Source organism: Apodemus sylvaticus, chromosome 15 (assembly GCF_947179515.1).
Source record: "Apodemus sylvaticus chromosome 15, mApoSyl1.1, whole genome shotgun sequence".
Classification (NCBI taxonomy): Eukaryota; Metazoa; Chordata; class Mammalia; order Rodentia; family Muridae; genus Apodemus; species Apodemus sylvaticus.
This window is the reverse complement of record NC_067486.1, coordinates 80408200-80434888: the sequence shown is the minus strand read 5'-3', so window position 1 is coordinate 80434888 and position 26689 is coordinate 80408200. Positions and strand designations below refer to the sequence as shown.

General features: G+C 44.3%; 1 protein-coding gene across 2 annotated transcripts in view; it reads right to left on the bottom strand.

Moving 5' to 3' along the window:
* Positions 1 to 26689, bottom strand: part of Abcc5 (ATP binding cassette subfamily C member 5) — a 101481-nt gene that overhangs the window by 23111 nt on the left and 51681 nt on the right. For both annotated transcript variants that reach the window (XM_052159263.1, XM_052159264.1), the window contains exons 13-25: positions 25217 to 25341; positions 24991 to 25063; positions 23236 to 23439; positions 21460 to 21603; positions 19062 to 19161; positions 15787 to 15971; positions 15172 to 15318; positions 14806 to 14935; positions 10231 to 10384; positions 10023 to 10151; positions 8431 to 8617; positions 6765 to 6854; positions 2742 to 2931 (exon numbers count right to left, since the gene is read on the bottom strand). In XM_052159263.1, the coding sequence (XP_052015223.1) occupies positions 2742 to 2931; positions 6765 to 6854; positions 8431 to 8617; positions 10023 to 10151; positions 10231 to 10384; positions 14806 to 14935; positions 15172 to 15318; positions 15787 to 15971; positions 19062 to 19161; positions 21460 to 21603; positions 23236 to 23439; positions 24991 to 25063; positions 25217 to 25341 (1858 nt within the window). The remainder of the gene's footprint in view (positions 1 to 2741; positions 2932 to 6764; positions 6855 to 8430; positions 8618 to 10022; positions 10152 to 10230; positions 10385 to 14805; positions 14936 to 15171; positions 15319 to 15786; positions 15972 to 19061; positions 19162 to 21459; positions 21604 to 23235; positions 23440 to 24990; positions 25064 to 25216; positions 25342 to 26689) is intronic.

The following is a 26689-nucleotide window of genomic DNA, read 5'->3' as shown; positions in this document are numbered from 1 at the left end:
AGTAAACAAGAAAGTTTTTAGGATTTTTTATAAACAATCAGCTTCAGCATATAGCATACACGGAGAGTTTAAAGGGCAGAGATTATCAGTCTTCTGTCTACATACAACTCTGTGTCCTACTTCAGCCCATTCTAGGCTGGGCAGGCTCCCAGCAATGAACATTTGACAATGGGCCACCACATCACCATTCAACTGAGCTGCCGATCCTGAGCTGGGTATTATCTGACGCAATAAGTTATGAGGTAGGACATGCACGGCAGCAATCTTTTATCAAATGGAAATGTTATATATGTGGTTGAACCTGAGCAGGTCACCTTTAATCCCAGAACTTGAGAAGTAGAGGCAGGTAGATCTCTGGGAGTTTGAGGCCATCCTGGTCTACAAAACAAGTCCCAGGACAGCCAGGGCTGTTACACAGAGACACCCAGTCTCAAAAAGAGTTGCCACAAAGCCCGTGGCTTCCATTCCCATTACAATGACTTCTGATCTTAATCAGACACTATAACCTCATAGAGTGTACCATGATGGCCTGGTTTACTGATGGTTCTGCACATCATGCCAGAAGTAATTGGCCACAACATTATAACCATTTCTAGGACAATGCTGAGACAATATGGTGATTTGAATTAGACTGGCCCTCAGCTATTGCTCCAGATTCTTGTCTGCCTGATTCCCACCCTGGTCCCTGCCATGATGATCATGTACTAATCCTCTGAAACTGTCAGCAACCTCCCAGTTAAATGTTTTGTGAGTTGCTTTGGTCATGTATCTTATCATGGCAATATAAGGGTCACTAAGATTGACACCAATGAAGGGAAATTTTTACAGTGAGCAGAACTTTGGTTAGTATACATGGTCATGGATTTTTCTTGGAAGGAGAAATGAAGGGAGTGTGGTTATTTACTGATTCATAGGCTGAGGCCAATGGATTGGCTGAATGATCAGGGACCTGCAAAGAACATGATTGGAAAAATTGATGAGAAAGACATCTGGAGATCTCTCCAAATGGGCAAAAGATATGAAGATACTTATGCCCCATGTAGATGCTCATCAAAAGGTGACATCAGCAGAGGCGTTCAATAATCAAGCAAATAGGATGACCACTCTGTAGACAGTGGGCTTCTCTCTCTGGCCATCCTTGTCTTTTCCCAATGGGCCCATGAATAAGGCGGCCATGGTGGCAGAGATGGAGATTATGCATGGGTTGGACACATGGACTTTCGCCTGCTAAGGCTGACCTGGCTGCAGCTGTTGCTGAGTGACAGATTGGCCAGCAGTGAGACCAACACTGAGCCACTACACAACACCATTCCCCAGGGGATTTATGAGTCAGTCACTTAGTGGCAAGTTGACCACTTGACTACACTGGACCACTTTCTTCTGGAAAGGGCAATTATCTAGTCTTACTAAAACAGATACTGTTTCTGCTCATTGGTTTTCTTTCCCTGCACATAATGGTTTGCCAAAACCACCATCCATGAACTACAGAATGCCTCATCCACTGGTACAATATTTCACATAGCATTGCTTCTGACCAAGGAACTCACTTTACAACCAGAGAAGTGTTACACTGTGCCCACCATGATCATGAAATCCATCTTACCATGTTCCCTTCCACTAATAAAAAGCTAGCTTGAAAGAACAGTAGAATGACCTTTCTAAAAAAAAATAATAATTTTATGTATTTATGTTTATGAATGTTTTACCAGAATACATATGTACCACGTCTGTGCCTGGTGCCCACTGAGGTCAGAAAAAGGCACCAGATCCCCCGGAACTGGAATTATAGACAGTTGTGAGCTGTGAGTGATGAGAATTGAACCCTGGTATTCTGAAAATGCAACTAGTATTCTTAACTGCTGACCCATCTGTCCAGACCTGGGAATGGCCTTTTGTAGATACAGTATCATCAGGTAGCAGTTTCCTGGAGGAGAGGGGACAGAGTTCTCTAGAAGGCGATATATGCTTTGATTCAGCATCATAAACATATATATATATATATATACAGACATGTATATACACACACACACACATATATATCTGTAGTCATAAAAACCAGCTAAGGACACATGACCAGATGCTAAAACAGACTGTACCTGACATGAGTGTTTCTAATCTATTTTGTTAAGGCTGTTTGTGCATATACACACATACTTTATGCAGATCTTTGTATTTACATACAATGTAACATAATAGACTGAGATAATATTAGTGGCTTTTGTTATATTTAAGTTAAAAAACATTGAAAGATAAAGCATTAGAGAGAAATTGCCACCTATTCTAAACTATATAACTAGTTTGCAGTTGTATGTAGGATAGTTAAGTTATGCAATATTATGATATGGTGACTGTTTTCTTTAGAAATGAGACATGATACAGGAGAAGTGATTGTCTCGAGTGGACGGGGTGACCATGATGAGTAATCCTGGTTAACTTGACCATATCTGGAATCAACTAACAGTGCAGCACTAGGCAGGCCTGTGGGAGATTCTGTATATCTGTGGTACTGTGTCCTGGGTGCTTCCCTCTCCTGTACTTTGCCACATGCTCCAAGAATTCTATTCTAAGACTGTGACTGAAAGCATTGTCTGTCCCAAGAGCAAGGCTAAAGGCAAGCTTAGAGAGCTGGCTTCCAAGGGGCCTAAGACAATGATGACTTGTGTATTAGAGATGAAATTGCTGACCAAAGATTAAATCTGAATCACTTTCAACATTTCTCCAGAGTCCAGAGCAGTCCTTACCTGACCCTGTTCGTCCCACAATGCCTATCTTTTCCTTGGGCTTGATGGTGAAGGACACTTTCTTAAGGACCAGAGGGAGATTTTCCCGGTATCTCATTTCTGCATTCTCAAAGGTTATTTCTCCCTCCTGGGGCCAGTCATGGGGAGGAGCCTTGTTCTTGATTCTGGCAGGTGCTTCCAAAGAGAGAGTCTGAGGAGAGAGTGAGTGCTTCAGATTCTTGTGGTGGAGCCAAGCTTACCAGAGAGGGCAAGCACGGCAGCCAAGGCAGTTGCCACCACTGAACCCTGCTAGAAAAGAATATTTTAACAGTAATTGTTCACACCCAACCAACTCAGACGGAGACACAGCACATGGGTACTACCACAGTTTGCAATTGTCTGCCTGCACTACACTGCCAGAAGACCTTCAGGTGGGACGTGAGGCCTTCCCATCCCTCAACAGGTTTCATTGGAATTCTTTGAAAATATTCTACTTGAAACAGAATTACACCACTGGCCTGAATTAAAACTGGAATAATTTATTTAACATTTACTGAACATCTAAATATGTTGGCCAATCCAAGAACTATAGACTGCAATTCCAGCTTTGCCACCATGGTAGTGTGAGACCCACACAAGTCACCCACAGCATCGTGACCTGCACTTGCTAACCAGGACAGTGTGACCTACACAAGCCATTTCGCCTCTCTGCTCTTTAGTTCCTCATTTTCAAACTGTGCAGACTTGATCTGGCCCTGGAAACACATGCCTACCTTAAAAGGCTGCTAGAACGTCTTGTGTAATTTTGTCATGGCGGTCATCCCTCAGTGTTTTAAAACTTCGCTGGCATGTAGTCACTGACTTCATACCATTAAGATGAAGCACACAGGGCGTAAGCATGTGAGTGTGTATGTTTGTATGTGAATGGGTACATGTATGTGTGAGTGTATATGTTTGAGTGTGTGTTTTGTGTGTCAATGGGTATGTAAGTGTATGTGTGTGTCCTAAGTGTATATGTTTGAGTGTGTATGTGTGTGTGGTGAGTGTGTGTGTATAGAGGAATGAAGTCTGACATTCCAAGATGGGATAAGAATCTGGGTTGCAGACTGGCATCAAGAAAGCAATCTTCAAAAGAATCACTAGTTTGAGCAGCGTCCACTGTCTATTCTGCTCTCTTCCAGCAAATGACTCATCAAGAGCAATTATGGACTCAGTGCTACATTATAAACATGCTCACTACAGACCGCAGACCGCAACACCGCAAAGCAGCACCAGCTAAACATGCAGAACAGCTGTTATCAGGTATACCACAAAGCTACCTCAACTTTTTATGTGAATAGTCATTTGTTAAGTTTAAGAAATATCTGATAAAGCCAGGTGGTGGTGGTGGTGGTGGTGGTGGTGGTGGTGGTGGTGGTGGTAGTAGTAGTAGTAGTAGTAGTGCACACACCTTTAATCCCAGCACTCTGAGGCAGAGGCAGGCAGATCTCTGAGTTCAAGGACAGCCTGGACTAGAGTAAGTTCTAGAGTTTTAGGACAGCCAGGGCCACACAAGGAAAAACCTTATCTCAAAAAACAGAGAAAAAGAGAAAATACCTGACGGGGCTAGCAAGATGATCCAGCAGGTAAAGGTGCTTGCTGCCACGCTCTGCTCTGAATTGGATCCCTGGACCCCATGAGTACAAAGAGGGAACCAGTCCCCACAGGTTATCTTCTGACCTCTACATGTGTACATGTGTACCACACACACATATAAACACTAACTAACCAAATAAACAAACAAATAAACCGTGCATTTAAAAAAGTCATCTACATAAGCCACATATGGTGGTAAAGCTTGTAAAGCCCATACTTGGGAGGCTGAGGGAAGGAGTTCATGACTTCGAGGCTAGCCTGAGCTACACAGAAAGACCAAGTAAATAATATCTTCTATAATCCATGATGTTTATTTTCAAATTAGTGAAGATACATCTGCTAGAACATATAGTTCTCAATGAGAAGAGTTCTTCAAAACTGCTTGACCCTCAGCTTTTAAGAAAGTGAGGCGTTTCCTTGTGAGTAATGGTGCAATGCAGTGATTCTCAGGGCAGTTTACAGAATAGGTGAGCTTGAGAACCATGCAGCCCTGAAAGTCCCCACTAGTCCTGCAATGCTTCTTTCTACATAAAATTGCTTGTGGAGCTGCAGGGAGGACATGAGCAAGACAAACCTCAAGACAACCCTGAGAGGCTGCCGGGGACGGCGGGAACAAGCAGAACCAGCAGTAACAGCGAGCCTGTTTGCCTCTGTGGATCAACCACACAGCTTGAACAGAGCCTGGCTCCTGCCTCAGAGCACAGCAGTCTGCCGAGGACAGACCCACACGAATCTGTTGGTCTTGTGTTCTGTGTACTCAGATGCAGATTTCTGTGTCTAGTTACAGTCTACATGTGGGCACTGTAATGAACATTTGAAGAATCTCCTGTTCAATGTGATAGAAAGAAGACTCCCCAGTTATCTCTGATTGGTTAATAAAAGGCTGAACAGCCAATAACTAGGCAGAGGGGAGAGAAAGGCTGGACTTCTGATCCCAGTCCGGGTCCCAGAGAAGAACTGGAGAGAAGCATGTGAGGATCCAGGAGAAGAAGGGCGGGGCGAGGTGGGGGGAGGAGGGAAGAAGAATGTCACTAGCGGTCAGTTGTGAGGAAGCGTCAACAGGAAATCTGTCGTGAGAACACAAACTGAGCAGGGCAAGCCAGGGCTCTCACACTGATGTAACTGGTATGTGGCTGGGGAAGGAGCTAGACAGCATGGAGGCTAGAAATATCTGCTCAGTCACTGTGTGCAAAGTTGTTGAATAAACATGATAGGTCTCGGTATGGATTATTTAGGAGCTCTCCAGGTTAGGAGAAATTGCCCTGTTTACATTTCATCCTATAGTAACTCTGCCAAAGGTTCAGCAAGGATCCTGGTGGCTATCCTTGGTCACGGACAACTAGTCCACACTAAAAATTAAAATAACATATTTTATTTTATTCTTTAATTTACTTCAGAAACAGGGCCCAGAGCCCCCTAAGTTGAAATTGACCTGAATGCCCCTCCCTGAGCATACAGCCATAAAATACTCTCTTCCAGACCTAGTTGAGAACACAGAGGGGCAGGAAGACAGCAGGAGCCAGAGGACCAGAACCTTTGCTGTGAGCCTGTGTCTCCTAGTCATAGCAGAAGCTACACCATAAGGTCTCACCAACATAGCTCCCCAAATATGAGCTGGACAAAGATGACACCGGTGCACATGCCAAACTCCACAGGAAAAGCACAGGAGCCCTCAGCCCTGCACAAAGAACCCCAGGCAACTGAGAAAGCTGGGAATGGGGGAGGGGCCCTCCTGAGGGAAAAGCACACCAACTGGTGCTCTCCAGTACCGCCAACCAGTCAGTCCTGAAAATATACATAGATAATACTATATGAATTCAACTAGATCAGATTAAGAATTAAAATGCTGTATGGCTTATACTTCAGAAACAGGGCCCAGAGAGACCCCTGAACTGGAACTTACCTGAATGCCTCCTCACTAACGATACAGCTACATACATAACTCAAAGTTGTATTTTGGGGACGGAAAAAAAAATATATATGCATGCAATTACAATTGATGAAGAAAGGGACCATGAATTTGAGAGAGTGGGGAGGGGCATATAGGGAGTAGGGGGTGCATGGAGGAAAGGGAAGACAGAAATATTGTAATTAAAACACAATCTCAAAAATAAACAAGTAAAAAAAAATTAAGTATAGAAAATGGTCTATGGTTCTAATCAGTATAAGGAAAATGTTACAGTAGCTTAATTGAAAAACAAGGTTTCTGAATGTGTCACTGTTAACTCTAGAAAGCAGCCAGTGCCTTCTAGAACTTATCAGTCTGTTCAGGAACTCTTATGGTTGAAATGGCTGCTCCTCAGAAGTGGGGGTGAGACAGATAGAGAAAGTCAGGCTCCCCACCCACATTCAGGACAGAAAGAACAAAAGAACTCCAAAAGGAGCCAGAAAGGCCTGCAGTATCCTGACCTTTATGTAGTGGTTGATCCTCTCCACTGAAGTGAACCGTGCTTCTGTCTCGGATGCCAGTCTAACGGTGAACTGGAAGAGTCCCGTTAGCTGAAAATGAGAAACAAAAGCTGAGAGAGAGCCGGTATCAGTACACGGCAAGCAGTCTCAAGGGAGCTTCCAAAACCCACAGATGCACAACCCAGAACCAGTCAGCGCTCACACACATAGCGATGTTTCCAGGACTTCCTGCACTTAGCACTTAGCGGGATGCCGTCAAGGAGCACAGTGCTGGGTCCCACAGGGCACCGTGCTCTTGGTTCCCAATAACACATGACTCAAGCTGTGTAACTGTCGAACCACCCGCCAGAACAAACGGAGAGTCCAATTTGTAAGCAAGTACTGAAAATACTCCCAGAGAAGTGTCTATGATACGACACAGCCCTGTGCACCTCAGACTGCTGAGTGACAATATGCAGGAGGTCTACAACGACGTCTGGGCATCCACAAAGATACAGCTCTTTGGATTCATTTGCTTTATTTTTATCTTTGCAATATGTTTTTTTTTTTTAAAGCCAAAATCACACAACAGTACAGTAGTATAATAAACTCCTGGGAAGCAGAACGATCCAGTAATACATAATCCATTTATAGTCAATACTGCTTCGTGTACACGTCGACTTTTCCATTCTGTGGAAGCAGAGCCCCAGCACTACCACGATATCGTTAAGTGTTTCAGCTCAGGTCTCTCTAAAAAAATTGGCTCTAAAAAATTACAACTCCAAGCCGGGCGGTGGTAGAGCATGCCTGTAATCCCAGCACTCTAGGAGGCAGAGGCAGGCGGATTTCTGAGTTCGAGGCCAGCCTGGTCTACAGAGTGAGTTCCATGACAGCTAGGACTACACAGAAACCCTGTCTCAAAAAAACAAAAACAAAAACAAAACAACAACAACAACAAAAAAAACCCCCAAATCCAAAAAAACCCCTCCAATAACACTTTTTAAATTTTATAGAAATTACTTGTGTGGACTGATGTCAAACATCTTTAAGTAGTCAGTGGTTGCACTCTCATATCCGTTTGAACTACTTGAGGACCTTTAATCATCCCTAGGCATGGGAAGACGTATGCTTACTTATCACATTGGGAAAAACAGAATTCTAAACTGAAAGATCATGTACGTAGCAAATAGAGGATGGTATAATACTCAGGAAAGTAGACCGGTGCCGGGGACGGGATGGTGGGGAACATACCTCTAACTACAAAGTCACTTTTACATGTTTCCCTAGGGAGATAACCTGTATCTCTTTTCTTTCCTTTTTTTGACACAGGGTCCTACTTGGCTGTCCTGGAACTTGCTATGAGCACAAGTCTGGCCTCAAATCATAGGGATCTGATGATAGGCACTGTCTCTGCCTCCTGAATACTGGGTATTGAAGGCATATATTTCTGTGTTAGACATGGTGGCATACAGCTTTAATTCCAACATTCTGAAGGCTAAGGCAGGCAGATTTCTGAGTTCAAGGCTAGCCTGGTCTACATAGCGAGTTCCAGGACAGCTAAGGCTAAAAACCGAGACTCTATTTTAAAACAAAAGCATGTATTTAATACACACAGCAGATTATTTAACTCTGCATTCTACTCCCCAACTCTCTTCCCTAGCCAAACGCCCACAACCCAGATACTGACCTGCACAGCATAAGAGATGGCAAGGCCTGCGTAGGCTGAGGGAATCTGTCCATGCATGAGAACAATCATCAGCCCAGTGGTAGTAATCAAGGCGATGCTGATGAGGTCCAGCCTCACTGCCAGCCACCTCATTGCACAAGTGAACAAGAAAAAGGGAGCTTGGTTGTCATCCAGAAGCTCCTGATACCTGTGAGAAAGAGGGAGTGGCAAAGGATGAATAAAGTACCACACAACCCTACTCACAGGCCGATGTCAAAGCTCCAATGAATCGCAGAGTCCAAGCAAGTACTTTCGGATCTTCAATGACAAGAACGACCTAGGAGCTTCAGAAATACAAGCTACACATCTGAGGACACACACAGGGTGTTCCAATGTCAGTTACCCTTTAAAAAACACCAAAACCCACACTAGAGATGTTAGAGATGTTAGGGAGAGCTAGATGTGGTGGTGCACACCTTTATTTCAGTATTTAGGAAGCAGAGGTAGGTAGGTCTCTGTGAGTTTGAGACCAGCTGGGGCAACATAGGGAGACTATGTCTCCCCGCGCCCCACCCCAGATATAGTTTCACTGTGTAGCCTTGGCTGTTGTTGAATTTGAACCAGGTTGGCCTCAAATTCACAAAGATCCTCCTGCCTCTGCCTCCCAAGCACTGGGTTTAAAGACATGCACCAGGTCCATGTCTTTTAAAAAGCAAAAGGCTGTGGGGCTCGAGAGTTAGCTCAGAGTACTGTCCTTGCAGAGGAACTCCACACAAAGCAGCTCACAACCACATGTAGCTACATACAGTTCCAGAGTACTTAATGCCCTCTCCTGGACCCCCAGGGTTCCTGCACACATGTAGGATACACACATTCATTAAATTTGTTACACACACACACACACACACACAAAGAGAGGGGGTATTAAGTTTTTTTCATGTGTCTGTGTGCAGTGTGCATGTGTGTACACGTGAGCTTGTGAAGACGAGGGATCTTTATCATTCTCCCACCTTATTTACTGAGGCAAGGTCTCTCAACCAAACCTAGAGCCGGCTCACATGGCTAGTCGACCTCCCCAGCTCAACTCTGGGGCTCTTGTACCTTAGCCCTTTAAGGCTGAAATTACAGGACAGCTGCCGTGCCATGCCCATCTGGCAATCACATGGGTTCTAGGGACCCCAGTCCTCATGCTTGTAGAGCAAGTGCTATACACACTACATGGCCCTTAAAGTTTTAAAAGCTTCATTACAAAAAGTCAGTCTTTTTCTTACCAATTTCTGGGTACCCAGTTCCTCTTTCCATAGACAGTTGCTATGGAAAGAGCATCTTACATATCCTTTTGGAGATGTCTAAACATACACATAACATTCTCAAAGGCAGCATGCCATATATCCACGTTTGTCTCCTGGTCTGTGTTTCTGTCCTCTCGTTTTCTCAGAAAAGGCCTTGGCAAGTGGCTGAGTTTTAACCAGAGACAGTTTCACTGCATCAATAATAATTTTGGGGATGAGCTTTTCCATGCCCAGCTCTGGCCTTCACTGGCCCCTTGAGGTAATTCTAACTGTTAAAATGCCAGCTCCCCTCTGAAACCTTTGGCCCCCAGCAGCACTGACCTGTGTAGAAACTCCTGCCTTTTGTTATAGGCATGGATGGTGGCGAGGCCCTGAATGCTGGACGTGATATGGGAGAGGAAAGGAGATTGCGTGATATTGTCCAAGCGCTTCAGCTCACGAATCAGGACCCTGTGAGAGAATGGGTTCTGAGTCACAGCAGGAAACTCGCAGCCACGGCCTCATCTCTCCCTACATATGCCCTGCTTACCTGGAGACAATGTGGAGAAGTGAGAAAAGGATGAGGAGAGGCCCTACTGCCACAAGGAACCACGGGAAGACTCCAGCGATCATTCCAACACAGAAGAACACCAGGATCACATTTTGGATAAACATCTCAGCCTGGAATGGCAGACGCACATCCACTGCAGAGGCCACAAGAGAACACGTTTCAGATTTGGAACCCACAAACAAGGGAAATGGAGATTAATAGGTGTTTTGTTTTGTTTGTGAGAGCTTTATGAAATTCCTGAGGTCTGTATATTAACTTCAATATTTTATGAAGGAAGAACAAACCCAGCACTCAATTTCCTGTGAGTGGTCTTCTGCCGGGAGCCAAATTGACCTTATTTTATGTTTAGAGTTCATTTTAAAGATAGGCTTAAGTTTTGACTTCTCCTCAGCTACAGACCTTGGAGAGATCAGGTAGTCAATGGTCACTGTGCCTTCCCAGAAGAAGAAAACATCTTGCAGCTGCCAGAGATTCACCTTGGCATAATGCCCAGGCTACGTGAAAAATCCCACTTGCCTTACTTCTTCCCTGCCTGTATAAGTTCCCTGAGAAATACAGTTTGGGGGCCTTGAACAAAGTTGGTCTTGGCCTTCTTCTTCGTGTCTCCTGTCTCTATTTCTCTGCCCTTCTCTTCGAGGGTCCCCTGTCGAAAACTCCCACAGGCCAGGGCAACTGGTGCCCAACGTGGGGCCCCTTCCTGAGTAAGGATCACAGAATACCGTCTAAAGGAGCGGCTGTTCATCATTTGGAACCACCGACTCATCAGGTCTTGGATGGTCACCATGTAAGTGCTCATTTGTGGGAGATCTAGGATATTTGGTCACCACAGAAGAAAACGCTTGTCTGTGGGAGATCTAGGATGATTGGTCACCACAGAAACACTTGTCTGTGGGAGTTCTAGGATATTTGGCCACCATAGAAACACTTGTCTGTGGGAGATCTGGGGTAACTGGTCACCACTGAGCTGCTTGTTTGTGGGAGATCTGGGATAGTTGGTCACCACGGAAACACCCGTCTGTGGGAGATCTGGGGTAATCCAGGCAACGTATTATGGGACAGGTATTAGATAAGCATGAGGCTTTTCTTAATGGTCTCAAGGAGGCCCTCAAGATGCGAAGAATAAGGGTTAAAAAATAAGATCTTCACAAATGTTTTATTTTTATATAAAACAAAATAAAAAGACTAAAAAACAAAAAACCCACAAAAAAAAAAAAAACAGATGCTAGAAAGATTCTTAGCTCAAGTATATTTGTGCTTTGCATGGCTTTTAGAAGTGAAAGTAATGGGTATGTAAATAGAAGGTCTGTGCATGTTGAAAAGAGATGAGAAAGTTAGAAAAGCAGGGTGCTGGGGAGTAACTATCAGTAGCTGCCACTGTGCCTCCTCTCCCTTCTCTGGCAGAACTCCCAGAAGAAGGAGGAGATAAAGAGTTAGGTCTTGAACAAGGGAGAGAGAGAGAGACAGACAGAGAAAGTAGGTTTCAGAAAAGCAGTTGTTCCATGTCTGGGACATTGTATCAAAAGGAGAAAAATGGTTATAAGCTATTTCAGGTGTTCCCTGAGGACAAGAGGAAAGCGGGAGACATCCTGCTTCCTCCCTGGATCCTGCTGGAGATATCCTTAGTTCTGGTTAGGATATCTGGATCTCTTTGGGACATTAAGTTCTCTTCCCTCTCTGTCCATTGTCTGTCCTTGGTACACCATATGTCTGTCAATTTGTGTTTGTTTTTGTTGTTTGAATGATTGATTGTTGTGTGTTTCATGTTGAAAAAAATATGGTTAAAGGCTTTATCTGCTGGCTGTCCACGATTTAGTTTAACTTGTTTAAAAGGCAGTCTCAATTTGCACTAGAGAAACTGATAAGTTACCCTGCACTGTGGCTGGGAGTCAAGTGCAGCTGGAGAAGCCCTGCTAGGGGCTGGTTATCTACACAAGCTGCTCTTAAAGGGGCCAACAGCGTTCCAACATCTTTAGTAAGAGATCTGAGGGCTGTTTTTTCCTAAAAAAAAAAAAAAAAAAAAATTCTGTGATTGTGTTTATTGGGTTCAACAAGTGACAAGGTGCTTTTCTCTTAAAATTACAGTTAAAAAAATGTAAGAAGCTTTTGTCTGTTTTAAATAAGTATATGTTTATAGCAACTTCACTTTTGTTCCTGACTGGTTTTTAAGATATAAATATGTTCTGCATGTCTCGGTTATAGAGTATTGACTTATAAGTTATTGGGTATGTTTAAAAATTTGTAACATTGGTAACAGAAAGTTAGTTTAAAATTGGTAACTCGGGGTTGGAGTCAGTCTAAAACACAGGTGACATGAGCCAACCCAGAAAAACAGGTCTCTAAAGATACTTCTAAATTGAGATAATATTTATGTAATTCTTATCCTAGAAACTAGACTTATAAAATGTAAAACAATGTCTATTTACTGATGCATTAAAAGCTACACTGTCATGCATTTATAAGTAAGAACTGGCAGTCAAACTTTGTATGCGAAAGTAATGCTCTTAACATTAATTTTAAAGAAAATAGATTATTTAAAACTGAGTTTTGTTCTTCAAAATTATGGGCATGCTCTAATATTACAAAAGAAATTTTAAAATATAGTTAAACTGCCAATGTTCCATTAGTTTCAGGTTTTTTGTTTTTGTTTTTGTTTTTGTTTTTGTTTTTGTTTTTCCAAGACAGGGTTTCTCTGTGTAGCTCTGGCTGCCCTGGAACTCACTCTGTAGACCAGGCTGGCCTTGAAAACCTCCGCAGGCCGGGGCAGTTTTCCTCCTCCACCCTCTCTTTCTGGGTCAGTTTCTTCTACTCCTCCTAAACAGTTCCTCTCTACAGAGCATTATATGCATAAAATACTTGGGGAAAGCATTCAAAAAGGAAAACAAAAATTATCTATGTTCTTACCAACACAAAAACTGAAACATATGTAATCATCAAAGATGTGTACAGAACCTTCAACAGCAACATCTCTTTCAGCAACTTTTCCTCCACTCCTTTCTTTGGGCGGAGGTATGAAAACCATAGCAATGTCATAAGCAGTGCTATTTTTCTTTCATTTTTGGGATAGGGTCTTAGTATAAAGCTCAAGATTGCCTCAAACTCACAATCCTTTCACCTCAGACTCCAGTGCAAGGACTGAACCAACAGGTCTAGCTCTTTTGTCTTTCTGCTTGTGTGTGTGTGTGTGTGTGTGTGTGTGTGTGTGTGTGTGCGCGCGCACCCGCTCAAGCGCGTCTGTGCATGCTTGCATATGTGCATGTATGCATGTTTAAGTGTATGTGTTTGTGTCTCTGTATGTGCATGCATGTACATGTGTGCATATTTGCATGTGTGTATATGCATGTCTGCATGTGTGCAGAAGTTGAAACATGTTATGCACCAGTTCTGGTACTGAGCCTGGTCAGTTCTGGTTCCTTCTACCTCCAGCCATAGCCTTCCACTGGCCTACTGACCCCTCAAACAACTTCCTCCTGAGGTTGACCACTGTGAAGTAAATAAATAAAAACTAACTTTGAGGTAAAAAGATCTGAGCCAAATTCGCAACTTGGTCACCCACCAGCTATATGATCTTGAGCAAACTACCTAACCTTTCAGGATATAACCTTCTTGTATGCTACATGGGTGAAACAACAGATGCCTCACAGAGCTGTTGTGTGAATTAGGACAGGTATGTAAAGCACCCAGTGTTGTTCACTGCAGGATGCAATACTAGATTCTGGATGACGGAGACCTATGAGCTCTGGTGCTGGCACAGGCGGTGCTGCACACAGGAAGCCCATCAGAAGCTGCAGGTGTGTTCTGGGACTGCAGGTATCCCTTCCAAAGCCCCTCTGCTAGATCAACTCTCTGTCCTTGTGTTCAAGTTAGATAGGCAGAAAGAGAACTCAGGCAAAATATTGCTGATGTGTTTTGATATATATTGTAATGATAAGTATTAGCCCCCAAGGCCCAGTTGCTCCAAGGAATGAGAGAATCACACATACAATGTGACCTTGCTTCTTGACTTAAAACTATTGGTTAAATAAAGATGCTGACAGACAATAGTTGAACAAAAGAAACATTAGCCAGGTTTGAGGATCCTGGGCTTGGGATCAGATGAGACTTCAAGGAAAGAGAGGAGGTAGAAAGAGAAGACATCATGGGGTAAGAATCTTAAAATCATGACCATAAGGGCTGCCTATTGGAGTTAAGATGGAACCTAGTAAGTAATAGCTCGAGGTTATCAATAGGAAAGATTCTAATAGCATAGTTGGGTAGATGTCTGCCCAGCATTAGTGCTGTTAAAGACTTAAAGAATAACGTTGTATGTCTTTTATCTGGGACCTGGATGATCAAAGGCAGGGTAGAAGCCTCTGATTGAGATTAAATATATCCACATCATGGATGCAAATGCCAGACTCTGTTCTCAGTCTTAGGAGAGACAAAGCTGCATATTCTCTTTGTACTGGGGGATGTAGGGGGGTATAAGAGAGGGGCTGGGGGGTTATCACCCAGGAAGTCTAGAGGCAGCGAGCTTGGGTGTACTCCAGAGTGTCAGAAAGGACCAGTGAGAGATACCTTCGTCCATGTCTTTGGAAAACCTGTTGAGAATCCTTCCTGTTGGGGTAGTATCAAAAAACTTCATGGGACTCCTCAGGATCCTTCGGAATAGCTCATCATGGAGCCGGGAGGAGGCTCTCAGTGTGCCCTGGGGAAGAGACCGAGTGATTAGGCCCAGAGGCCTAGATACTACAGGAAGGCTCACTTCCTACTCCTGTAGGACATCCATTCCCAATGACGGGAAAGTACAAGTAGTCAGAAGTCACAGGTGACTAACAGGGTCCACATTATTTCAGTGGGGCAACCCTACGGCACACGTTCACCATACCAAGCCTCTCACATGACCTGGGGAGGGGGTGCACCACAGCCCACCCACTGTGATACCTTAACAAAGACAACTCCTCGAATGGCTTTCAAGATCAGCATGACTGCCATGGAGAGGGCGTAGATGCTGGCGTAGTACTGCATGAAGGGATTGTCCTTCATGCTGTCACTCACGGAGCTTCTGTTCCCTTGAGACACTGTGCTGTTCTGTTTGGATGTAAGGTACCATGGAGTAAGATTCCTGAGAGTGCTGGGTCACTTTCAGCTCAAGGAGAGAACCCCAGGGAATGACCTGGGACCTGCTCATGGCAAACGCAAGGCAGTCTTGCTACACACTTCTTTTTCTAGTGGGTGAACATAAAGAGCTGGCAACAGTCTGACATCCTGACTAGTTCCACAGCCCCTGGGTTGGCCGCGAACACTTTTTCTGTTTTGTGAGACTATATTACACACCCGTTCCCCAATCTAAGAACATCTCTATCCACTGCTTTCTCTCCTTAACTTATCTTTTAACTGGTACACAGAATAAAGTTACAAACATTACTGGGGTATCCCATGATGTTTCTAAGGCTTCTTTTCAGTGAAAACTACAGGCATTTCCCTAAGAACATTCAGAGACTAGGGAGGCAAGGCCACATGATCAGACACATAACTCTCAGCAATGAGTAATCTCACCCCGCTTCCTTGCTTGATCCAGTAACTTAGCCACCAGGTGCTGAAGGCCGTACTGCCCACATTCAGCATGAAGAGGACCATGATGACCAGGAAAGCCAAGGGGCCCCCTGCAGCCTGGATGTAGACCCAGTAGACTGACCAAGGCACAGAGCCTTGCCCCTTCTCCTCCACCTGCACCAGCTGCCCTGGGAAAGGAAGAGACACATGACCTTAGAAGGGAACATATGCCATAAAACTCTGTGGGAAGCTGTGGGTGTGACTGAGGCACTACACTCTGCCCAAAGACCCACTCATCACCGAGCGCGTACTCCCAGACACCAGCTCTGGAAGGCAGGCGGAGGACACACATAGGCTAACTAACCAGCCAAGCTGTAGCCAGATAGCAAGGCACTGGGGAAGTCACAGCCAGTTACACTGCTCTCTACTCTGGACTTCTGCACATTGTCGGCACGAGTTTCAGAACCTGGGTCTGGTACTGTTCAGCTGGTGAATCTGATTTTCCCAAATGAACTCTATTGCTTTCACCAGTCTAGAGAAGTTCCCCTTTAATAGGGCTGTTCCCTTCATGCTAAGGCAAGTATACAGCAGCAGAATAACAGAACCTTTAGCTTCAAAGGACACTAGATCAGAACTGGCTCTTCTCCATCAAAAACATTCATTCACTGAACATTTTTTAAGCACCACCCACAAGATGAGGTCTCACAGGGACATCACTGAGGACAGTGTCACAGTTTGCAGGACAGGACAGCGAAACACAGGAACATGTTCTAAATGCAATAGCAGAGACTACTTCATTCACGTTCCTTCTGAACAGTAGGCCACTTTCCTAAACCTTCCTGTGATAGTTAAGACTCTATAAAACAAAATTACCTCTTGGAGTGGCTGAGGTGCCTATTGAACACATCAAAGCAGCCCTGGCCTCCAGGTTCTGTGTCTCAGTCCCTGCCTGTTACAGGGTACTGCCGCAGGCACACCCCACTCTCTACCCTGAACCCCAACCCAGGAGCTAGGCTGCTCTCCCCCCAGAGCTTCTTCCCTATCTAATCAAGGCATTTTGGTTATCTTCCCTTTGTACCTTTGGCCTCCTGGCTGCTCCTGGCTCCCATCTCTTCTCCTTCCTGTCCCTCTCTCCGCTCCCTCCCCACTTGGTTCAGAATTATGACTCTGGACTCTCCCGGACATGTCTGCCTCTGGCTATGTTTCCTTTTTTTATCTACAATAAACTTGTTCTGAGCAGTCAGCACCTTTCTTTGCCATTTTATTCTTTTCTCTTTATCATTCATCTCCAACCTAAAAGCCACACTGGACCGAGGGCAAGTGGCTTCCTGTATAATGTTAAGGGCCAATCTCATCTTTTTAACAAAATTGTTGTTATGCACAGTGTTAAGCTCGGCTTCTGCAAAAATATGTGCTTATACTTAAAACAGAATGTAACCGTTCACTTGCAGGATGTATGCCTGCACATAAATGGAATGTAACTTTCTTTGCCTTTAAAACCCCCTTATTTCTTTTTTTTTAAATTATATATTTCTTTGTTTATGTATATGAGCATACTGTAGCTGTCTTCGGACACATCAGAAGAAGGCATCAGATCCCATTATAAATGGTTGTGAGCTACCATGTGGTTGCTGGGAATTGAATTTAGGACTTCTGGAAGAGCAGTCAGTGCCCTTAACCACTGAGCCATCTCTCCTACCCTCTGAGTTCTTATGACTTGATGCTACACCCTGGGAATCACAAGTGCCAGATACTATAGCCCCGGCAGGCCAGTATTTAGATAAGAAGCCTCTTTGATGAAATTCTTCTTGGTAGACTGGTGACTCTCTGAACAATCCCAGGCCCATTCATGAGTCACAACCTCACAGGCAGACAGTTCCCACCCAGGAGGGTGATTATCCACACAGGCAGGGTTGTACCCTGGAACAGAAGTGACCATCTTGTAAAAACCAGACAGATCCCCTCAGAACCAGAATGGGCAAGAAGCACTCTGACTAGAATTGCTCTATTGTGCACACCATGTGCCCCAGGTCTTCTTCCATTTAATCCTAAAGCTCATGTCAGGGCCCTACAAGTGAACTTGGGATCACTGGACCCCATAATCTGCACCCCTTACCAAGGTAGCCACATTGAATAAATGTCCTCTCTTGATTTTTATCATTACTTGGTGAACTCAGGGCTGGTGGCTGAACCATTTATTGGTGCTACCAGAACCCAGGCTTTTATCCTAAAACTCCCAGTTATAAGGTAAGGAGATAACTCAGCAAAGAGATCATCGAACAAATTGCATTTTCTTCTGATTTCAAAGGTGGTGTATGCTTCAGAATCACAGTCATGAAAATGCCTACACCACTGCAAATAGCCTCTCAGACTCTCTGATCTGGTAAGAAGTCTAAGCAAGAAAACTGCCGCCTGTAACTTCTCTGCAGACATTGCCAGGACCAGGCATGAGTCTACTGGTCTAGCACAGACTCTGAACACAAAGTACTTCATTAACTACAGCTTTAACTGTGGCTCTAATTGTAATAAACATAGTAAAGAAAGGCCTTTTAGACATGGAAAAATAGCTACAGACATATAAAAATTCCCCACTACACCGAAGGCTGCATTTGATAACCAGAATTCAGTGACGTCGCTCACTCAAGATAACCAGATACAGTCCTAGAACTCCATGATGCCCAATGCACAGCATATAAACAGAAACCAAGAACAATGTTCTGCACATCTGAAGAAATACCACCTTGACCTGCCCTGTGGCAAGAAAGACTCCCCTAGGATCCTGATTTTCAGAGACTTTTGCTAGAGTCTGGACCTGTCCTTCAGCTAAGACAAGCATTTCTTGCTCAAGACACCAATTCAAATTCAGAGGTGAACAGAAGGAAAGAAGGGAAGGGAAGGGAAGGAAAGGGAAAGGGAAAGGGAAAGGGGAAGGGGAAGGGGAAGGGGAAGGGAAAGGGGAAGTCTGGTAAGAAGTCTAAGCAAGAAGGGAAGGGAAGGGAAGGGAAGGGAAGGGAAGGGAAGGGAAGGGAAGGGAGTACTGGTCAGCAGGTTCACTCAGGATGATTCGGCTGTAACTACCCACAACTGACTCCACTCCCTGCCTGAAGAAAAGGCAAAGGATCAAAGGTCATCTAACATCCCTTGCTTAAGCACACCCAAGTTCCCTCACCTAATTATCTTGGAACTTTGTTATTCTAGAAATGTAACACAGTGGCCAGAAGCATTGTCTCCACATGGCATTATTCCTGAAATGACAAACCTCTCAAAAATGTCCTTACCTTCCTCCGACTTCACTGCCTTCTCCTTCTTCACCGACCCTGGCTTAGGGCCCTTGTCTTGTGATTTTTGTGAACCACTAGCTTCCTTTTTTGAATTAATCTAATAACATAAGAAAAAATGCAGTTATAAGATATTCGTTCAGATGAATGTCTACAGGACCCATCCTGGAGACCCATTCACTGAGTAATACCATAGATATGACACGCCCAAGTTCTTATTTATTTTTTGATACCGAGTGTCTGTGTCAGGCCCACACTGACCCTGATCTATCTCAGCCCCTGAGTGGTGGGATCACACTGCATATCTGCTTTCCTAAGACAGCGTCCTACAATAATCTACACTAATTTCCTGTACTAACAATCTCTTAATTTTTTTTCGATCCACTATCCTGTTAGTCCACTAATATTTATTCTCCACTAAGCTGGTCAAGATCTGACCTCACAAAACAAAGAGCTTATTACATTATCCTCTAATTCATCCGTCCCAGTGATAAAGTCACACTGGAGTCATGCCCATTCCTGCATCTCTGACCTGCCACATTCTACCTCTGCAAGCACAAAACCCCAAACTTGTCTGCTTGCTTCTGCAGGCAGAGCTCTCTGCACTCTGGTCCTAATCATGGGCTGTCCGCTCTTTTCCCATTTCACAGCTTCCTACTGCTCCACTCTGCAGTCACACAACTTCACAGTGTTCCTTAGCCACAGTTCAACTTCCCACTGCTGTGCCCTCGTCTCCCGCCTCCTTCCAATCTTAGTCACAGCTGTCCCTACTCGGATGCCTTCAGTTTGTGTAAGGCGACCTACACTCCTCTGCAGTAAAGCTCACATGTGTGCTCAGTGCTGTGTGAGCACACTGCAGCATCTCACCAGTTACCTGCAAGAGCAGGAAAGCACAAGTCAAACTGAATCTGTGGTCAAGGAAACAAAGACCCCACAAAACCATTAAATGCTCTCCTTGCCAAGGTCCTGTCACATTTCTTCAAAATTTCCTCCATATAAGTCACTAAATTCAATTTTACATGATATAGCATTGTCCCAGCAGGCTTACCAACTAGACCTTCTAGACACACAGTGAAAATTTCAAAATATGAAATCTATATAGAGCTGAATCTGGAACAGAAGATAAAGCTCTAATACATTTAGTATAGTACACTGTCTGAAATGACATCTGTGGACCACTTACTGGGATAAGCATACAACATATTACTAAATGCAACTGTAAGCAACCACTATGATGTGTGTGTCAGGGTACACATGCTATGGTACACATGTGAAGGTCAGAGGACAACTCTGTGGGTTCTGGGAATTGAACTCAGGTAGCCAGGCTTGTAAAGTCAGTGCCATTATCCAGTGAACCATCCTGCTGACCCCATAAGTGATGGTCAGAAAGCATCATCTGCAGCTAAACAGTCCAGCTGTTCAGTATCTATTTTTCGCTCCTAGGACAATTCGGTATTTTAGCTTCTCTCCCTCTGATTTTTTTTCTCCAAGTTTACAAAGAATCTGAACAACAGATTCTGAACATCAACAATCTGAGGAGTGAAAAGCTTCCCAGAAGTCACAGGAGACCATAAAACTTAAATCTGTATCTCAGTGTCTCTTGGGATGTCATTGGTGATCACCTCAAGGCAGAAGTCTATCAAAAGGCCTAACAAACCATTTATCCAACAGTTAGCTGCACTGCATGATACAGTGCAAACATGAACCATGCGGTAAGACAGGAGACATCCTGCATCAATCTCAAAGCCCTGGCAAGCCACGAGGAAGCTCAAAGCCCAGCCTACATCACTCTCAGAACCTAGGAGAGGGGCGTGGCCAGGGAGCAGCACAGCCTCTGGGACTGCTCTAAGCTCAGTTCTGCCGAGCTTGGAGTCTGTGTGACGGCACTGAAAGCTAGAAGCTCTGGGTGCTGCACAGGAGGAGGACACAAACACAAAGACCTGGAGAGCCAGGCTGTCCATGTCAGCTACTTAGGTCACCCGGGCCCCAGGTCTCTCCTAAGACAGGGAAAGGATCATATGTGGTGGTATAACTCTAATAACTCTAATATCTAAAGTATTTAACCTGGTAAGCTAAGTGCCAAATGAGGATCCAAGATACCATGGATTATTTCCAAACAGTATTTCCCACATGGTATTTCACTCCCTTCCCTGATGCCTTGCTCACTTGTAGTGTGTCCAAAAGAGGCTCACACTGCTTGAGTCGGTTTAAGGATCGAGCCTCTGCAGCCCTCACGCACTCCTCACCCTGCTCTCCCACAGGAGAAGGAGCAGGTGAACAGAGCACAGAAGTGTGGTCATGGGAAACCACAGGCAAACAGTTAAACCAAGCTCTCCTGGCTTCTGTGTCATCATGTCTGCCTGTGCAGAAATGGTCGCACAGATCCAGCAAGTCTTACCTCAACCGGGGGTGTCTCTCCCAGCAACAGGTTATTAAAAATCGTAGCATAATCCCCATTTAAGTTCATCAACTCCTCGTGGGTACCTCTCTCTGTAATACAGCCTTCTTTCATGAAGATCACCTCATCACAATCGACCAGGTACTGGAGACAATGGTGAAGAATCACAAAATTGCTGATATTCACGCATATACATTCAAACATCCTATCTTGACTCAGTATGTCTCAACCAGAGATGCTGTGGCTACCCACCTGACAACATGAGGATATTTTAGCTTGTCAAAATAAGATACCACTGGGGGATAGGGGACCAAGACCTGAATGCATACAGACTACCCCCACCAAACAACAAATCAGCAGTCTACAATCTCAAGAGTGAGAGCCCTTTCTTTAGTTTACTGTGCCCTAGGACACAGGTCAGACAGTATTTCTTATGTCTTCTGATGTTGAGGTTTGGTCTTTTTGCACTCTATTGTAATCTCAGTGAAGACGCCAAAGACCTGGCTGTCTCAGAGACAAGAGAGTCCACACATAGACATAATTATTTCTGATTGGTGAATAAAGATGCAGACAGCCAATAGCTGAGCAGATGACACATAGGTGGGGCTTAGGGTTCCTGGGCCTGAGGGTGGGGGAGAACAGCAGGAGGAAGAGAAGAAGGTAGAAGAGGAGAGAGAAGCCAGCATGGAGTAGGTAAGTCATGAAAATGCCATCCTGAGGGCTGGCACTGGAGATGAGAGTGCCCAGATGAAACACAGTAAGTAATAACTCAGGGTTATTAATAGGGATTAGATTCTAGTAGCACAGCGGTAATCTGCCTAGCTCCTGTGCTGATTAAAAGGCTTACTGGCAATAAAAGGGTTGACTGTGTCTTTTATCCAGGAACTAAATGGCCACAGGCAGGGTGGAAACCCCAGGACGGGATTAGATCATCTCTGCAGCATTCTGGTGGTGGAGTTACACTTCTGTTACATTTAAATCCTGGCTGAGAGTAAATCCTGGCGCAGGCCTCTGACCCCACACTCAGGAGGAAGAGGTGAGTGAGCCAGCCTAGTCTATAAACCAAGAGCCACAATCAGGGATAATCAGTGTCTCAAATAAATTAACTAATTACCTCAAATCCTTTCACTGCATGCCGAAATATATAGAACTTACAAGAAAGGGAAACTGGGCCCCAAACTTAGACTGCCAACTTGACAGCAATTATCTCAAGTGGATTTCTTTTTTTTCCCTTTCTTTTCTTTTTTTCCCCCTTCTCTCCCATTTGCTCTAGCCCAAAGGTTTATTTATTATATGAAAGTACACTGTAACTGTCTTCACACACCAGAAGAGAGCATCAGATCTAATTACAGGTGGTTGTGAGCCACCATATGGTTGCTGGGATTTGAACTTAGGACCTTCGGAAGAGTAGTCAGTGCTCTTACCCGCTGAGCCATCTCTCCAGCCCAGCTCAAGTAGATTTCTAAACCTGTCATGGTTGATGGGGAGGAAGTACAAACTATGCGTGTTGTTCGTACCTACAGTTGGCCCCTCAGTGCTTTCTATCACTAACTCACTTCCAAAGTCTACGTCTATCTGCTCTTCTCAGCCCTTTAGTTTGTAGATCCGCTGCAGGCCCAGTGTGTTCCAAGGACTCCTGATTCAGGTGGCCACCTGAAGGACTGCGACATTGGCTATTTGCTGAGGAAATGAAAACAGTTAACTCTAGGAATCTCTGGCTCAAGCCCTCCTCTTTACCAAGCCCACGTGAGCAGCCTAGAAGAGAACATACCATACCTGTAACTGGTGTGTAACAAACAGAACCGTCTTAGACTTGAGGCGCTTCCGGATAGCACTGTTAAAGATGTGGTTGCCCACGTGGGCATCTAAGGCACTGAGGGGGTCATCCAGGATGTAGATGCTTCTATCACTGTACAAGGCTCGAGCAAGGCTGACTCTCTGGCGCTGTCCACCGCTCAGGTTGGCTCCTCGCTCTCCAATCTATGGACCCAAAAGGAAAGCCCGATCTTAAATCTAGCATAGTGCTCACCATGCACCCCAGTCATCCTTTCTCTCCCTTTGCAAAGCCTACACAAACCGCCAGGGCTGAGGGAGCCACCCTACAACTATCAAAGTGTCGATCAGACATCCATGTGGCTCTGACACTGCCCCAGGTCACTCTCTTCCAGAAAGAATGCCCCAGAACAGAAGCACCCTTGCCTAAAACTCTTTAAGAACCCTGAAAGAATCTGCATACCGACCGCCAACCCCAGGTACCCCGAGATTGAAGACACTATGTGATTTATGAGCCCATGGCGCCATGCTTTTTTACACGGTGCCTGCATCATCTCTTTAGGGACAATTCTCCACCCCATTCTAACACTGCCCATAAAAGAGGGCCTTTCTTACTCTGTGCCAGTTTATCTGGGTCTCTTGTTCCCTTAACTAAAAGCTTCCGCATTCAAACTACTGTCCTACTTACTCCTTTATCGTCTAAATATCGAGCAACTAAGGAACGTGTCACTAGCACGCACACCTAACAAATGCCACTATCTGAACAAATGAATCAACTGTTAAATGCTACCTAGTTTTCTACTACTTTTTAAAGTGTTATCTTTAGAATAAAAACAAACAAACAAAAAAAAAAAAAAAACCAAGACACTGTTATTGATCAGGTTCTCAGCTTCTGTGTGTATCTGAATTACCTGCAGAGGTTATTATAATGGATCACTCACAGGTACGCCCTAACAATGCATTTCTAACAAGTTCCCAAGCAGTCCTGATGCCACTGATCTGGACACCACGAGTGAGAACACAGGAACTGGATAAGCCACTACCAAATCTAATTTGAGGGTTCAACTCAAGTCAGCTAAACACAAGTGCCAGACCAGAGACCACAGGACAGGTCTCAGGAGAGAAACATTACCAAGGAAGCACACAGCAGGTCCTGAGACAGTGCTCCAGAGACTGCTCAGGACAGAGGAGAGGAGAGAGCATCCTAAGGCTCTTTCTATCAAGTGGAAGGCAGTAGAACCTGGGAAAGAAGCTTAACATGTACTTGTTTGACTTACAGTTTAAAAAATATCTATGCAATTCTTTCCACCTTTTCACCTCATGGAGGGGGGCAGAGGGGGTCTCACAACATAGCTTTGGAACCTGATATGTAGACCAGGATGCTTCTGCCCACTTCTGCTTCCCAAATTCTGAGATTAAGAGCATGCACCACTTTGCTCTGCTAAAAAAAAAAACATTTAAGCCTAGCAAAAATAAAACAAAACTATTTGGAATCCAAATAGGATATGCTTAAGATTTACGTGACACACGAAATGCATTAGTATTTAGGTACATAAATACCTAAAACAAGCAGAGTTGACATCTTTGCACTGATCAACAAATGTTTTCACTGTAATGACTCAGGGAAAACAGAGTTTCCTGTGTGGTTCTGTCTGAGGGGCTGTGCTAGGAAAGGATTCTGGCGTGTCTTTGTAAAGCCCTCCAAAGCCTTCCCGCTAACTGTGCTACAGTGGCCTGTCAAGGGCAGAAGGCTTGTACCTCAGTCAGGTCGCTGTTGGGCAGAATGGCCAAGTCAGGCCTCAGGCAGCAGCTATTCAGCACTGAGTTGTATCTGAAGGACACAAAGTCACAGAAAATTAGGAACTTGGTTACAAAAATAAAGTCTACTGACAAGGCTGCATTCCTCACACACTGCCAAAGGGACGGTGACAAGAGACCCAGTGACAAGAGACCCGGTGACAAGAGATGTGGCAGAGCATCTTACCTCTCTTCATCAAATTCCTTCCCAAAGAGAATGTTGTCTCTCAGAGTGGCATTGAGAATCCAGGCCTGTTGGGCCACATAAGCAAAGGTCCCACTGACAGCAATACTGCCCTCCAAAAGTGTCATCTAAGGAGATAGACATCATCCAGTGGTGTAAATCAAAACATCACCCTAAACCAACACAGAGCACCCACACTGTCAATGGAGACTAATGTGGTCTAATGTTTTTTATTTTTTACTTTTTTGGGGGGGGGGGGGCTTAACTCCAGATCACACATTGTTCTAAAGACAGCTACAACAAGAAGGAACATCGATGTTATACTTATGTAGTGACTGTACACACACCCTGCACTCAGCAACCCACAAATGGTTCATACTCTCTAACTGTAAGTTAATGTCACTATAAAAGCGTAACTCTGATGGCTGATCTTGACTATATATCTGAAGTAACTAAAACCCAAGCACCTGAGCACATCTGTTCGGGATTGTCTTGATCAGATCATTTGCTATGGAAGGACGCACCTCGAGGTGGGCCACCCTCCGGTGGCAGCCCACATGCAAGGAATGGAAGAAAGAAGCTTTTCGTTCTCACCCTCACTCTTGTCGCAATGTCAGTCATCCTGCTGCTGGGGCTCTCTGTCAGTGATTAGAATCTATTTCTCTGGGACTTTAAAACAGACAGAAAGGAGCTGAGACATTCAGCTTCCAGGACTGAACAACTACCAGGTTCATGGCCTTTCTGTTGAGGGAACAATCTAGTGAGATCACAAAGACTGTAAGCTTCTCTAGTAAATCTTGTGAGTGTGTGAGTGTGTCACTGGCACACATATCTGATAAATGTCACTATGTGAACAAATGAATACCTCAATAATCAGATGATACCTGATTTTCTGTTTATATATATATATATATATATATATATATATATAATACTTATTTATTCTAACAGTTCTGTTTGTCTAGGGAACCAAAACTAAAACAGAATGTGGTGCCATGAGTGATTCTAGAGTATCAGACTTATAAGGATGAATTTTTAAGTCCCTGGAATTCCAATTTCCAATTTGCCAACATCTATAGTCACTGAAGCCTCTCCAAGAAGCATAGAAAGCACTACACATCTACGGTGTGAACTCTTAGAAGAATCTATCAAGATAGATACACTTGATTATCCTGATTCACCTATTGTAAGAAGCAAGGAATTTAGTGACTCAATATATAAAACTTCTGATAAATTGTGGAAAAATTAGGAAAATAATGATGCTGGTTGGTTGTTTCTAGCATATCCAGGTAAATTGACAAAAAAAGAAAGAAAACAATGAGCTCAGTGTAAAAAATTAACCAAGTTGTAGCATCTTGGGATCCAGGGCAAAGAAAAAGAATGAACTCAGTGAAACAATGGGCCAGCTGGAGATCAAATAAACAGTCTAAAGCAGCAGTTTTCAACCTGTAAGTCAGGACCCCATTGGAGGCTGAG